This window comes from Necator americanus, chromosome III (genome assembly GCF_031761385.1).
Source record: "Necator americanus strain Aroian chromosome III, whole genome shotgun sequence".
Classification (NCBI taxonomy): domain Eukaryota; kingdom Metazoa; phylum Nematoda; class Chromadorea; order Rhabditida; family Ancylostomatidae; genus Necator; species Necator americanus.
This window is the reverse complement of record NC_087373.1, coordinates 12112613-12126568: the sequence shown is the minus strand read 5'-3', so window position 1 is coordinate 12126568 and position 13956 is coordinate 12112613. Positions and strand designations below refer to the sequence as shown.

At 40.8% G+C, this 13956-nt stretch overlaps 3 protein-coding genes across 3 annotated transcripts; all 3 read left to right on the top strand.

Annotated features, from left to right (window-relative positions):
- Positions 1–273: 273 nt before the first annotated feature.
- RB195_009345 (uncharacterized protein) lies at positions 274–1953 on the top strand (the record flags this gene model as incomplete). The annotated part of the gene is made up of 5 exons (XM_013444600.2): positions 274–442; positions 1042–1152; positions 1252–1326; positions 1423–1530; positions 1748–1953. The coding sequence occupies 5 exons, from the start codon at positions 274–276 to the stop codon at positions 1951–1953; spliced, it is 669 nt and encodes a 222-aa protein (XP_013300054.2).
- A 261-nt stretch (positions 1954–2214) lies between these two features.
- On the top strand, positions 2215–6056 carry RB195_009344 (uncharacterized protein; the record flags this gene model as incomplete). Its single annotated transcript, XM_064189862.1, has 9 exons — positions 2215–2280; positions 2417–2554; positions 3071–3142; positions 3257–3322; positions 3458–3567; positions 3628–3741; positions 4780–4907; positions 5179–5287; positions 5960–6056. 9 exons carry the CDS (start codon positions 2215–2217, stop codon positions 6054–6056), a joined length of 900 nt encoding a protein of 299 aa, XP_064047445.1.
- Positions 6057–10264: 4208 nt separating this feature from the next.
- Positions 10265–10786, top strand: RB195_009343 (uncharacterized protein; the record flags this gene model as incomplete). Its single annotated transcript, XM_064189861.1, has 1 exon — positions 10265–10786. One exon carries the CDS (start codon positions 10265–10267, stop codon positions 10784–10786), a length of 522 nt encoding a protein of 173 aa, XP_064047444.1.
- Between the last annotated feature and the right edge of the window lie 3170 nt (positions 10787–13956).

Genomic DNA, 13956 nt, shown 5'->3' with positions numbered 1-13956 from the left:
AAACTGATTTCTCTTCTGTTTGTTATTACTTGCACGTAATTCCATAAGCATGACAAGATTTTCGTTTTGCAGGTTTTGATGCGTAACTATATTTGTGGTCCATTTTTTAAAAGATTTCCTTGTTTTATGTTGAGTTCTCGGTAGTTTGGTAAGATTTGAGGCGACTGCCATGTGCAGGAACTACGTTGTGTGGCAGTTGATTTGTTATTTTCCAACAGTTTTTGATTACATTTTTCCTTTTTCGGGATATATTTCATTACTAGCTATCTGCGAATGGAAATCTATCATAATCAAGAATGGGCAAGAGATGAGCGTTATTCATCATTCTGGGCTTACTACCTTGCTGTGGAGAAGTGGAGAACTGACCATGCACGAATGGCAGAAATTGCATGCCGAGTCACTAAGGACAAAAAGAAACCATATCATCAACGCAATAAACCAGGTAAAATATTTAGACACTTGCTATGATGTGTGCATGCGAAATTCGTCCATTTCTTTTTTTTTCTGAAGAATACTTACTTCTTCGATTCATCTTAACCGTAATGTTTTGATTATGTCTGAAGCGGAAGCGCTAAGTCATAGACACAAGTTGATTATTTCTGAAAGTGCATTGTTTGTACACAACTACTGGAACTACTTTTTCTTTTCTTTGACGGTGGCTTGCTACAGATCAGGAAAAAACTTTTGGACTCATTTTCCAGGAATTATCTATCGACTGCAGGCATTTTGGAGATTCCAGCTCTTTTTTACTTCACTTAAGTGAATTCGCAGCATTTTTTGGGGCTGAAATGTTGTGATAGATCTAGATTAGGTGTGACCAAACAAGCCCATGTGTATGATTTTCATATCAATGTTCAAAAATGTTGTCAAAAATACACAAGTCAGGTTTGTGCGGGATGTACAAAGTTCACCGCTGCTTTAGTGGTATTTTGCGGTTTCCAAACCTCCGATTCTCTCATACGTTTTCAATAATGTTCCCATTATCCTTATAGAATTCACCGAATTCATTGTATTTATCTTGTTATCATTCTTACTTTCCAGTCACTCCAACAAAAAGACGAACAAAGAAAGTACTGTCTTTAAGAATGGAAACAGACGCTGAACACATAACAGAGCAGAATGTGGTGCATAAGGAGGTTGCCAGCTCCTCAGGTTGAGTCCTTGCTTTAAGAACTTCTTTCTTTCGTTGTGAGTTTCAGTTTCCCTTTATATGGTTCTTTTATAGCCCACATTTAAAGTGTTTTCTTCCAGTGTCAGTTGATGTAGAAGAGATGTCTGAGGAAATGGTAGCATTTTTTAGGAAAACAATAGAGCACCGGAAGTCACGTGAGTCTACTTATCTTTACTCTTAACCTTTTGTTCTTATTTGTTCATTCGGTCCCACTCTTTCCTGGTTAAGATCGCATTTTATACTGGTTTCAGGCGCTGCTGAAAAAGCGGAGAAAGAACGTATCGAAGCTGAGCAGCGCGGTCAGGAAGACGAGCACTGGATACGTCTAAACGATGATGACTATGTAATGGCCGACAAAAGTTGGTATCATATCTCTATAGTAATAAATTCAGTTCTTTAAGTTACAGTTTTCAAAACTAGAACTAGCAAACACATTTTTCCTCGGAGCGTTTAATCGTTTCATGATTCTGGTTTATGAACGATCATCATAAAACCTGTCTTTTTTTCTCGAAATTTCTATTACCGGTTGAACTCTTCACAATCCCTGCCCTCATTTGTTCATGTTTTCAATTTTAGTCGGCGTTTACGGAATAGAGAGACGCACATTCGCAACACCTGACGAAGCTGCTAAAACACAGTTAAGAAGGGAAAATGCTAGAAAAATGTACGGCGAAGCCTCTGAACGTATATTGGCAATGGAAACCCTCGTCGACATGCGATTCGAGCAAGAATATGCAAAGAAGAGGCCTCCATTGTGGCCGAACATTCCCCTTAAGTTATAAGGTATCCAATTTGTCAGTGCCATCGTTGTTGTACTCATGATTCTACTTGTAATGTACATATCTTCTTCTTGTATGTGCTTATTGGTTTTAACCCGTTGTTATATGTTATGGATGGTCAGAAGTAAAAAGTTAATTCTGTTTTTGTATTTGAAATTTTGGTTTGCATACTCTGTTCCGCTTATTACATATCAAAACCTTTTGGTGTTTTCATTTTTTACACAGAAGACACATAAAGGGATTATAGCTTAAAATCAAACTTCCATGGGAAAGAAACGAGTGCATGAGGAAGCAGAACTGGAACAGCGACCCCGGAAGAAAATAAAAGTTGTAAGTAGTAGTAGTTTTCCCACAAAAATATGTGATTGATCCTAGAAAGGGTTCTAATATTTAGTCGTTTACTCTTCTTTAATCAATGATATAGAATGAATTCGCTTGTTTTCATCATCACTTCCAAAGTATTCAGGAAATTCCCAGTGATGTGAATGAAGAAATCGAAAATACAACGCAGGATGAAAAGCCCATTAGAAAGAAACATAAGAAAGAGAAACGGAAACATGGGCGAATGAAAGAAGAAATTGAAGAGGAAGAGATCGATGAAAAGGTGTAGTAGTCAATTTAGAAAACACTATAGAACTCAAAAACTCGGCAGCACTTTGGAATGTCGGTGTCAGGAGTGTTGTGCTTACATAGCTTACTCTGTTATCTATCGAACCGTTTTCAATCATTTCCGAAATCCTTGCCAAAATTGTGTTAGCTACTCGATCTGAAATGACAAGTTCTGTTCACTTTCTTCGGAAACATGATCGAAAAGAAACAAACCTGTTTCTGAATCACTTTTCCATATTTCCTTGTAGCAAAGAGGGAGAGAATAAGCCGTACTATTCCTATTATTTTGTCTTGTGACGTTCTGTTAAGAAGAAAACAGGGCGAAATAACGTAGCGTAGTGTTTCAGAAAATAGAAATAATCCATGGATATGAGGAGTCGTTAGACATCTCATATCTGTGTGCTTCCTCTTAATTACATCAAAAAAGTGCTATTTTAGAATCTGTGCATTCAATTATCACCTTCAGTAGGGGAAACTAGAGGAAATGATAGTTAATAAAGCATTTATTTAGTTGAATGACACTTCTCCAGCAGTAAAGAAAGAGTACAGAAAGAAAGCAAGGGGAATGAATCTGTCTCGGACGGTCAGTTTAATCGTATTTCCTTGATCACCGCAAAGCCCTAGATTTTATATGCCCTTTCGTACTATAGATATAGTAAGGTTCTTAGTTGTTTTATAGATCTAACGCTTTTTGCAGAGAGAAATACTGGATTTCGAAGAAGCAAAACGCTTAATACTTACCAATAAGAAGTGTGGTTTGAGGGTTCGTTTGAAGATTTTTCGGTTCCATCTTCGATTTCCCTCGAACCTTTATTTAGTTTCTATTTTTACTATCTAATTACTGTTTTTTATCTTTCCTCTAGGCTTTCTTATTATAAACTAAAAAAAATAATTGGAGGCGCTACGAGAGAAACGACATGTCACCTTGCCATATCATCTCATTGGAGGAAATGTTCTCAAGTCGTGCGAATTCATAGCGAAAATGACTGTTGGAAAGTATCGTAAGAAGTTGGTCTTAGGTGGTTGACGAAATACATGATGAGAGAAAAAAACACCTGACTATTACAGAGTTGGTGGAGTGGTTCTCTCAATCGGTTCAGTGCGAGTTGCATCACTACCACGAGTAATCGATGACCAAAATGTGTTTCACGTTGATATGCTTGTAACACAAGTTGTTTTTAGGTTAGTCTTTTACATTATCCATTATTGGAAGGAAATCCTTATAATTCATCTGATAACTTGTGACTGAATTTGTGATCTCCTTTGGATCTGAATAGTTTTTTTTTTCAAGAGTTATGCAAATTGGCAATGTTCATGTTGGTTGAATATGGCGAGACTATACAGAGTAAAAATATCGCCTCCTAGCTAGAACTACCCATTTTATGAGTACGAACGAGAGAGCATTTGCTTTCAATCGCGTTTTGGGCTGTTATATTATACCGCAAGAGAGTCAGCATTTAAAAAAGCGGCGAAAGCTATTGAAAGACCTTGGTTGGGTTTCTTTTCAAATAAGTTTAAGGAATGAAGTTGGGTGTCAGCATATCGTAATAGTTTCATTTGATTTCGCTTCTTCCATCCAAAATGAAGGCTATCTTTTTTGCACGTTTTTCTTTGTAATCCACCATCTATGCATTACCTACAAACCACATCTGGGAGTCATGAACAAGTGAGCTTGATATCTGACTAATTTTTGTTAGCTACATACCTCAGTGTTTAATTGCTTCTTCTATGAGCAATCATGCTCCACAGGAGGGTCAAAACGACATAAAGCACGGTGCAGCTACGTAAACGGCTGCGCTCGAAGCGGCGCTGTGGTGCGTAGCGGTTGAGGTCGTGTAAGGATCCCCATCTCTGCAGTTCTCCATGGTCCCACCTCGATTCTAACCGCTGTCTCCACCTCACCGCTTCGAACGCAGCCGCTTTCGCAATTGTCCTTGCTTCATGTCGTTTTGACCCAACTACAACACAAGTGATGAAGTAGTTTTTTCGTTGTGCACCTTAAAAATTTCTATTATTTGATCCCACCACAAGGTGAAACTTTTCAAAAAGAAACCATTGCTTGAAATAACACCAAATTTCGATAACTGAATGTAACGGACAACTTTAGACTTTCCTAGTATATGCCAATGCGCTTATCACATTGATATGTTCATCGTTAAGACACATCGTTAAGATATGCTCAGACTACTTCGACTATCTGTCCAATGAAACTATTTTTAGGCCTGTTGCTGGACAGAAATACGAAGCACGAGTCACTCATATTGGTGATAATTTCTTATCTGCTCTTATTCTTGAAGCGATCTCTATAAGCATGCCGATAGATGACAGGTTACATGAAAGGCTAAAAGGTTATTCACTTAATTTTCTCCATTTTCTCAGTTCTTTAACATTCTTCTCAACTTTGATCTTATCTTCTTTTGGATAGTAGGCAAATTTGCAATGTTCAACTGATTAGCACTCAACGTTCAGGTAATCACACAGATGTTATTATTAGTGTTGGGATTTGCGACACCTATTCTATCGAATACAGAAAAACCTTCAATTTGCTATCGATTTTGAACGCTCACTTTATTTTTGTTGCCATCATTGATCTAACTGATGCAAAATTTCTTTGTTAAGGCATTACACTCGAAATTGATGACATCATCGAGGTTAAGCACAACAGAATCGCCATTAAACGTGGTATTTGTCAGCTCGAAGGAAAATTCGTACGGATTCTAAGAAAAGGGTATGTAAGAAATTGTGTTTGAAAACACTATTCTTATGAAGTTCTGTTAATTTTTTCTTACCAGAGACGTATAACACAGGAATGTGAATTGGTCTCCCTCAAAACTATGAGAACAACCATATCACGGTGTAAAAGATACTAAAATAGTGGTGTAGTCGAGTTTTTCGTCACTCAAAATTCACACACAGGACATGTTTCCTGAGAATCACTTGAACTGACAAATTTTGGCGCCAATGTAGTCCTCTATGCATTTCAAGAATCTGTATATGTGATAGCAAGCATGTGATTTTTGTTCACCTTTTGCATTTCTTATTAATAGGTACTAACTGAGGGGGCCTTGGCTTTGAACGCTGAGTAAACCAGGAAGGTTAGTGCGCCAAAATCCTTTGAATTGCCGGGTTGCACTCAAAGTTTTCTTTTTTGAAACCGTGTTGCACCTAAATTTCTTCGTTTATGCTTCTGAACGAGGTGATTTGAATCCATTTACTTGGTTTTGAAAACTAGGTCCATTCGTCATCTTGACACAAAGCGTCCTATATTCAAATTTACTCTTTAATACAAATACCCTTAAAACGAGAATCCTGCAAGTTTTTGTAATTTTCTCCAAACACATGGCCCTCGGATGAATTCGAAACTATCTATAATTAATTAATTATCTGCAGCTCTTTGCAGGACCCCCAAGATAGAACTTAGTGATGAGTCTGTTCTACCCAAAGCTAAAATAGTGAATGTGAAGACGACGTTTACTGATTCGGATGATGAAGCGTGAATGATCTCGAACTGTTATTTGTTGTTGTTGTTGTTTTTGTTATGCATCATCAGATTCTATGTTGTTTCTTCAGATTAGTGTACGATACTGTTGTCAGATAAACATCACCATCTATGCAGGTTCCTGTAAATTGTAGAAAGGATATAGAGGATGTTTAATCTTTTCCTAACCATTACAGTCAAAGTTCTTACTCCTGAATTCAGGACTTTCAAATATACATTCTGATGAAGTAATTAGAAATCCTCGGCGCAAGAGCGTCGAAATTATTCGAATTGTTGTGAAGCTAGGTTGTTGTTGAACGCTGGAACATTTGAAAGCGAAAACTCGCTCACCAATGCACTGATTTCCGAAGCATTCGAAATGGCCGAGCCGAACATCCTCTTGCTCAGACATATCTGGGTATGAAGAACTTTCACATTGTGAATCAAGTCGATATGTCATGTTGATGTTCAGATGTCACCATTATCTGATTGAAGAATGCCAGCGTTTCTGTGTGTGTTTTTCACTCTACACGAAACGGAGTCCTTGACTTCAATTTGGCGACGTAGAAGTGGTGTAGGACAGCAGTGAGAAACGCAAATTTTCCTAGAGATGCATGCCAAACATGTGTTTGAATAAAATCAAATGTCACCGAGCAAATGAAGAAAGGAATTAAGAATAGAGACAATCTCAGGTCATTTTGACTAGGCTATAGAATTTAATTCTCGTTCAAACGAAATTTCTCATGAGCAGTTCGTTTTTGACTATTCTCCATGCCTAAGGAGCTCAAAACGCGATGGTAGATAGAATGACATTAAGATGGAAAAATTGTCGTATATCTATAAGGAAGTTAAAGGGATACTGCAGAGCTCCGGCCTTTCGACATAGTTGTTGACTTGACTGTGTTGTTGTTGACAGTGACAGGCAGTTTGTTTCATTGTATTATTTCCTTCATTCTACTTCATTTTTTCGTCTATTATACTTCTTATTGATCTGCTTGGTGGTAACACATAAGCGTCAAATGCTTGTCAGCCTTAGGTGTGGGATCGGAAAGCGCCTGCCGTAGCGTATGCTTTTTCTCTTCTTGACGCACACTCTCATCTGCAATGATCAGTTGAAGGCTCAGATCGGCCACCCGGTTGGTCACATTTAGAGTAACTACTCATCTTAAATATACATTTCTTCATCTTTTTCTCACTGTAGAACGTCTGTAGGAGTCTTTTATTTACACTAGAGAAATGCAAAGCTGTCGGAAGGGGGTTTGATCCCAGGATGATTAGGTGGACTTCTTTTCGATACTAACTCTACAAGATACACAAGAGTCATACAAAGTGGCAGGTGGAAAAATTGGATCCAGTCGTATGTTGCCAGAACCATTTGATTTTGAATGGAACAACATTAGAACGGAATTTTAGCGTATTTTGCTACACTTTTTTGGCCTATTCGACATTGAAGTGATAAAAGTAGTCCTACCCTCCTAATCCTTGGGTTATCCGTATCGTGAGAGCGTTGTTGGTTGATATTTCAATTTATCTCCATGAATTGATCTAGGATAAAAGGACTAAGGATAAAGTTCTGGCGTCAATCAATCCGCTTGGGATGCGTCCCCACGTTCACTTCAATTCAGAATCGTTTGAGACTACGAACGTGTAACTGGCCTATACAATGACTTGCGGTGGTTAGCCGATGTGTCAAGTCAGTGTTTTTATCCTTCCAGACAGGTCTGGTACCAAATCATCGACCCTGAAGGGATGAAAGGCTTGGTGAGCAGTAAGGCAGACCTCCGATCGATGGTGCAAGAAGCGGAACCTCTAACCGCTACACTACACTCACACCCCATGTGACTTGATTTACTTGACATAATCAGCAGGCTGGTAGCACATATTCTCCGACGCAGTTCCCAGTATCTTCGCCGAAGCAAGAGTCCTCGTCCGTGAACACAACCTTGGATAATCTTCTGGATCTACAGCAAAAGCTCGCACAGAATTCATTCATTCGTCCCTGTTACATGTCTTGCGAGACTCGGCGTCTCGTGTGAAATCTCCGTCGACACCGAGTGACATGAGTACCTCAGGGCGACAATGTCCGGGAGTTCATCGTAACGAAACAGAGATTTCTTGCCAGAGGCTGTATGCTCCCTCTGGGTATTTGACCTCTCTGCTTACGTGTCTTGATTAATTTCTTTTCGAATCTTTGAGAGCTTTTAAAAGAAGTGGAGTCACCTCAACCTTGTGGTAATCAGACTCGTACACTTGACTTCACATTTCGCGATCGAAACCCTCAAGCAAGAGTTTAATTTGAGGACAAGAAATCTTCAGTACTACTCCCTCTACAAGTATATTTCCAAACAACCGATGTTATAAATTATCATCTACGACTCTACGACCAAGTGGAACATTTGAACAGCCGAGTGCCAGAAAAAAGTCTGTCGGAACAACGCCAAATGACTCGCCATTTCTTGTTCGATGTATCAGACCATTTTTGAAGAGAACTACTAGTCATTTTCTTCTTATTGTTGATATAATATATAATAATTCGGTGGAGACCTCTCGTTTTTGAAAGTCGATATTTATAGAGTTTATTTTTGGTTTGTTGTTGCAACTGTTTAACCAGACAAGAGTATGGTTCCTGTTTTTGGTGGCCCTCGATTAGATTACTGTGAACAAACAACGATGATTATCCGCGAGTTACGTTTTTGTGTATTGACGCAAAAGATTTATACAATAAAAATTTCTCTTGGTCCAGTGGATCTATATTAGTAGCCCAAATTATACCGCGTAGGACTACCACCATCATCAGTGTTGCTGTGAACAGGCTATTGAAGTTCCGAAAGAACATCAACATTGTGAATATTTTGTAGAGTTCTTCGCTTATTAATTTCCCAACTGAATATTCGCATCATGACGCGATACAATATCCATATCCACTACTACTGGACCAAGAATTTCTTTCCTCCAGCACTAAGGTCCCGGCGCGCCATCTAGCATACGATGCCTTTTGATTGATGATATGACATGGTTCGCATGTGATCTTCTCCGGCATATATTTCTGGCTCTCGTGAGTTCTCATGTTCTCGAAATTTCGATGAACATCTGATGGGTGTTCTTTTGTATTGCCAGCGAGGCGATATATTTTTAAAGATGTATAGAATCGGCTTTGATGAAATCTTAGGAGGTTGGAGGTTGTGGAGCTTGTTAGAGGGATTACAGTACTATCCGTTAACATTTGAAGTGTCATCGCTGTGTTGTTGCGCGCTACAAAGCACCGCTGGTATACAGTCCGGACAGCAGCCGTATGTAACGGTCAGGAAAATGAAACTAAAAAAGGGTTACGAACAATGAAGAACACGAACCTACTGGCGACATGTATGTGCAGAGACTCTTGGGACCTTGGCCCGTATCGATCCATTGAATAGGTGGTTCAGCGGAAGGTTAACTGCCACAGACAGACAACCACAGTACTAGCGACGGCGAAGCTATTCATATCAAACAAGAGGTACAACAAAGGGCCAAGGTAAAAATACTTGAGTTGCGATGAAGTCACGACAAATAACCATCATCGCTACGATCATATTGAAGGCGATAGTGCTTCGTCCCGATCCAGCATATATGTCCTTGGCAGGGTTAAAGGGAGAAAAAAACGTGGAAATTGAACCATCGGTTTCTTTTTCAACCGTGTTATCCAATATGTGTTCCGACAAAGTTTCAGCGCTTCCGATCAAGACAAATACGCCTGTTCGATTAGCAGTCTCATTTTACATTGCCTTGGAATCAGTACCCTGCAATGCCTTGAAGGTGAACCTCAATGTCCCTTCTCACAAATTGTCAACGACATTCGAGTGAGACCATTAAGCCATCGTCAACCAACATCAAGATCTTGGTCACTGTAAAGTTGTCCCGGCATTGGGATCACAAGAACTATGTGATTCGACCAGAGCATCAAGGTTCTCAAGGATATCATTACCGCTGGGAACTGAGTCTTATATATCGAACACATACGACACTGGCAATACCTACGAATCACTTCAAAAACCGCTCAAAAGTGACCTACGCTGGGAAAGGTTTTGCTTTCTCGTTCTTGGGATTTTCAAGCAATGCTCCTGTTTGAACTCCTTCTTGTCAGCCGTGGACGCTAACTTGTACGTTGCTCAACTCCAGAAGTTGGTCGACGTTATTCGCCAGGAACATCTGCAGCGCAACAATGTCTGTCTATAGTAGGGTGAAAACGACATGATCACGTACGCAATTGCGTACCCGGCGTCTATCCAGGCGCTTCGGTGGAGCGTAGTGGCTAGGAGCGTACTGGAATCCTTTCTGGCACCATTTATCGCTGCAGTTTGCGACGATATCCCAACTCGATCCCAACAACTGCCTCGTGTTTCGAGCGCGTACGCAAATACACCGAACAACACTCCTGATTCATGTCGTTTTGACCCGACGATACTTCACAGCAACACCCATCCTCATCATTCGACGATGACTCGCCGAAAGATTGCTGGACTCGGATGGGAAGTGCTACTCCATGCCGCTTATCCATGCCGCATCCAATGTGCCTCCTTTCAGTCATCATTTGTTTCGTGTTCTGAAGCCTCACTATCACAAAAGAAATTCAGCGATTGGTCGGAGCTCGAAATTGACGTCGCCCACATTTTTCGACTCGCGGCTGTCAGAGTTCTGGGCCACGGGGATCGAAAGCAATCAGACCGTTGTACACTTGTTAAAGACTGTGATGAGAACCATATCTTTGTCTGAAATCTCATTGCAATAAAAGTATGAGCGTTTGGAAGGAAGGAGTATATTATTCAGGGCCTTTTTACTCAACCTAGTACTTCGTTGTAGAACCTAACCGTTTGTTGGATACACATTTCAAATGCTGCAACGATTGGACATATTTTTCCGCTGCGAGATACATTTCTCCGACGAGCAAGCTCTTATTTGACAGCAGTCGAGTATAAAGTCGAAGGTCCACTTATACTGCAGAGTGCATATATCAAGTTGAATAAATGGTATTGGATACACGCACAGAAGTGAAAATGTTCCTCGGTAAATGAGTTGGCGATAGTGCAGATCCAGCTGACCAACTTTTGTGATCTACGGTCCTGTGATATCCTCAATAAAAAAATCAATCGGTGGGGTCTATTCTCACCGTTTCTTGATTCCGTGAATGTACACACCATACCACCGGACTTCTCTCGAATAAAGTCCTCTAGTAGCAGCACTGAGGATACAGAAATGTTTTTGTAATGCGCCCATGGTTTTATTGTTACAGGCAATTCAAATAAAGCTGCGGAGGAACCCGGGTCAAAACTCGCTTTTATTCGAGTAATGGGCTTTTGTGAATACTGGTTTACTGGAATCGAAGAATTGAAATAGTGGTTGTTACTTTCTTATCTTTTTCGGTACAAACAGTACTAACTTCCTTTTGCCTCCTCTTTGGGGCATCATTTGAAGGTAAGAACGAAACAAATGACATTTTTATGTTCCAACTTATACTGTCTGATTCTCTCCATTTGGCCGTAATATTCGTTGCATTTTGGTTTGCGCCAGTTCACGCTTGCTATAATGTGAGATTTCCATAGAACGCTTCCATCTTAAATACGAACTCATGGTAAAGTTACATTTTGGATAGAATTAATCTTGCGTCATTTTGTACACCCAAATTGGCGCACTCGCGAAATTTCACTTTGTTATTTCCCAAAATTACGTGTGAAATATGAGAACAGCAGGGTAATAAGCACAATCATCATTGATTCGGAATTGTCGATAGTCGGCGAACTCGTTCTCAACGTTAATTTTTGGAGTACTTGGAGTATCAAAGTTTGAACTACAGCGAAGCTAAAATCAGATCAAGACGATTTAAAATCGGGTGCAATTGTAAAAGCAGCTGGGCCGAAAATGGCGCGATAGAGCCAGCGGTTCCGATCGAGACAGGACCCTCGTTAGCTTCCGTCGAACTGCAGTAATCGATAAATATCCTATCTTTATGCAGCAGCTAGCTCCACCGGACCATTTTGAGACCTGACGCAATCGAACCAAGCTTCAGGTCGTTTAGACCCGACCTGCTTTGTACAGGAGTTGTTGGAATGGTGGGTACTTGAGTAATCTGTGGTGATCGAATGGCATTTTCGGGAACCATACGATTCTGTTTTGTAGGTTTTAATTGTGTTGTACCCAAAGCTGAAATTATATTTCATTGGTTATCTTGACTTACTTAACTCGGCGGGAGGTGTTACGGCCCGACGCGGCTATATTTTAATTGTGTTGTACCCAAAGCTGAAATTATATTTCATTGGTTATCTTGACTTACTTAACTCGGCGGGAGGTGTTACGGCCCGACGCGGCTATCTGCATGTTCTCCAGGGTGTGTCGTCCTCAAGCATATCCGAGCCCATCCTGTTCGATCTTCAACTAGAGCTTGTATGAAATCCGTTCATCCGTCGCTATTCGCTAATCGGCGAGACTGCATCTCGACTGATCTGCCCGACAACGCCAAGGGTCTTCAGGTATTTCTGTTCAGAACTTTCTTCTATGACTAAGAGGCCTTATTCCAGTCGGGGTCTGCGAGCAAGGCGTGACTTACTTCAGAAAGCCGGCCAAAATGATCATTTTTTCCACGTGTCACCCGCCGGTACACCATATCCATTTCCGAGGAAAGTTTTTCGTTATGCCACATCACGGCCAACAGTAGCCTAACAGCCGCCTAAATAGCTTTCTCTCGATGCAGTCAAGCTTCTCCACCACCGTCGACGGCGCTGCCCAAACCTGATTATTCCGTAAAACCTCTGTACGTCATGATAGAGCGAATTGCGGATAGGTAGACTCCCAGCTTGACTTCGTTGGCGATGGCAGTCGACCACAAGCACTTGGTCAATGTGTTGAATGCCGAAATGGCTTTAGCGCACCTTTGCTGAATATCTCTCTCGTAGCTCCCATCGTTTTCCAGCTTAACAACCCAATTTACAGAACTCATCCACGAGTTCAATAGGTTGTCCACCATGCTGATTACTAAAGATTTTAGAGGAGACCCACATCTGCTTGCATTCATGAAGGCAGAGTCTCAATCTGTCGGCTGCAGCTATTTTTGATGCAAGGTTGACAACATTTCATAACTTCGCGGTGCTAGAAGCGAATATTACTACATCATCGGAATACTCGAGGTCCATCAATGACGCGTAGACGGTGCTAAAATGACATCGACGGGACACTGCTCAACTATTCTTTGATGTAATCAATCGAAAAGCTGAACAGAGAGGGTCCCACCACCTCCTCCTGTCTCACTCCACTTTCCACTTCGAACGGTGTAGTACATCCGGCTGGTGTTCACACCGCAGCAGTTGTTCTTCTATTCATGTCGTTAATTAGGCGTACGAATTTCCCTGGATCTCCATCGGCACGAAGAGCGTTGGGAAGACTGCCTCCATGAGGAGAATCGAAAGAGGCCAGAAAAGCTAAGTGTAGAGGCTTCGAATGCCGCTTTCACTTCTCAATCACTCTCTTCAGAATAAGCACCTGATCAATCGTTGATCGAGCTGTTTATTCTGAAGAGAGTGGTAGAGAAGCTCAACATGCTTAAAAACAAGCTGATTTATTCTACAACACATAAGTGGTTGTATCCGAAACGATGCGATTCGGCGCGCACGTGACTGCAAATCTACCATTGCGTTGCAACCAGTGTTCAGCTCGAGGGCGGAGTTCGGCGATGGTCCCACTAGACGGTCAGCTGTGAGTCTGTCAACAGAGCAATGAAAAAGTGGTAGCAAATTTTTGGCTGATTTGTAGATTAGGTGAACAAATATGTGCCAAGAATGGGCGCAAGGGCGAAGCTGGGCGAAGCTTTGTTGTACGTATTTTGGCGTAATGCAACAAGTACAAATTCGCCGTTGTTAAAATCGGTAATAGGTGACTATAAATGATTTTTTTTT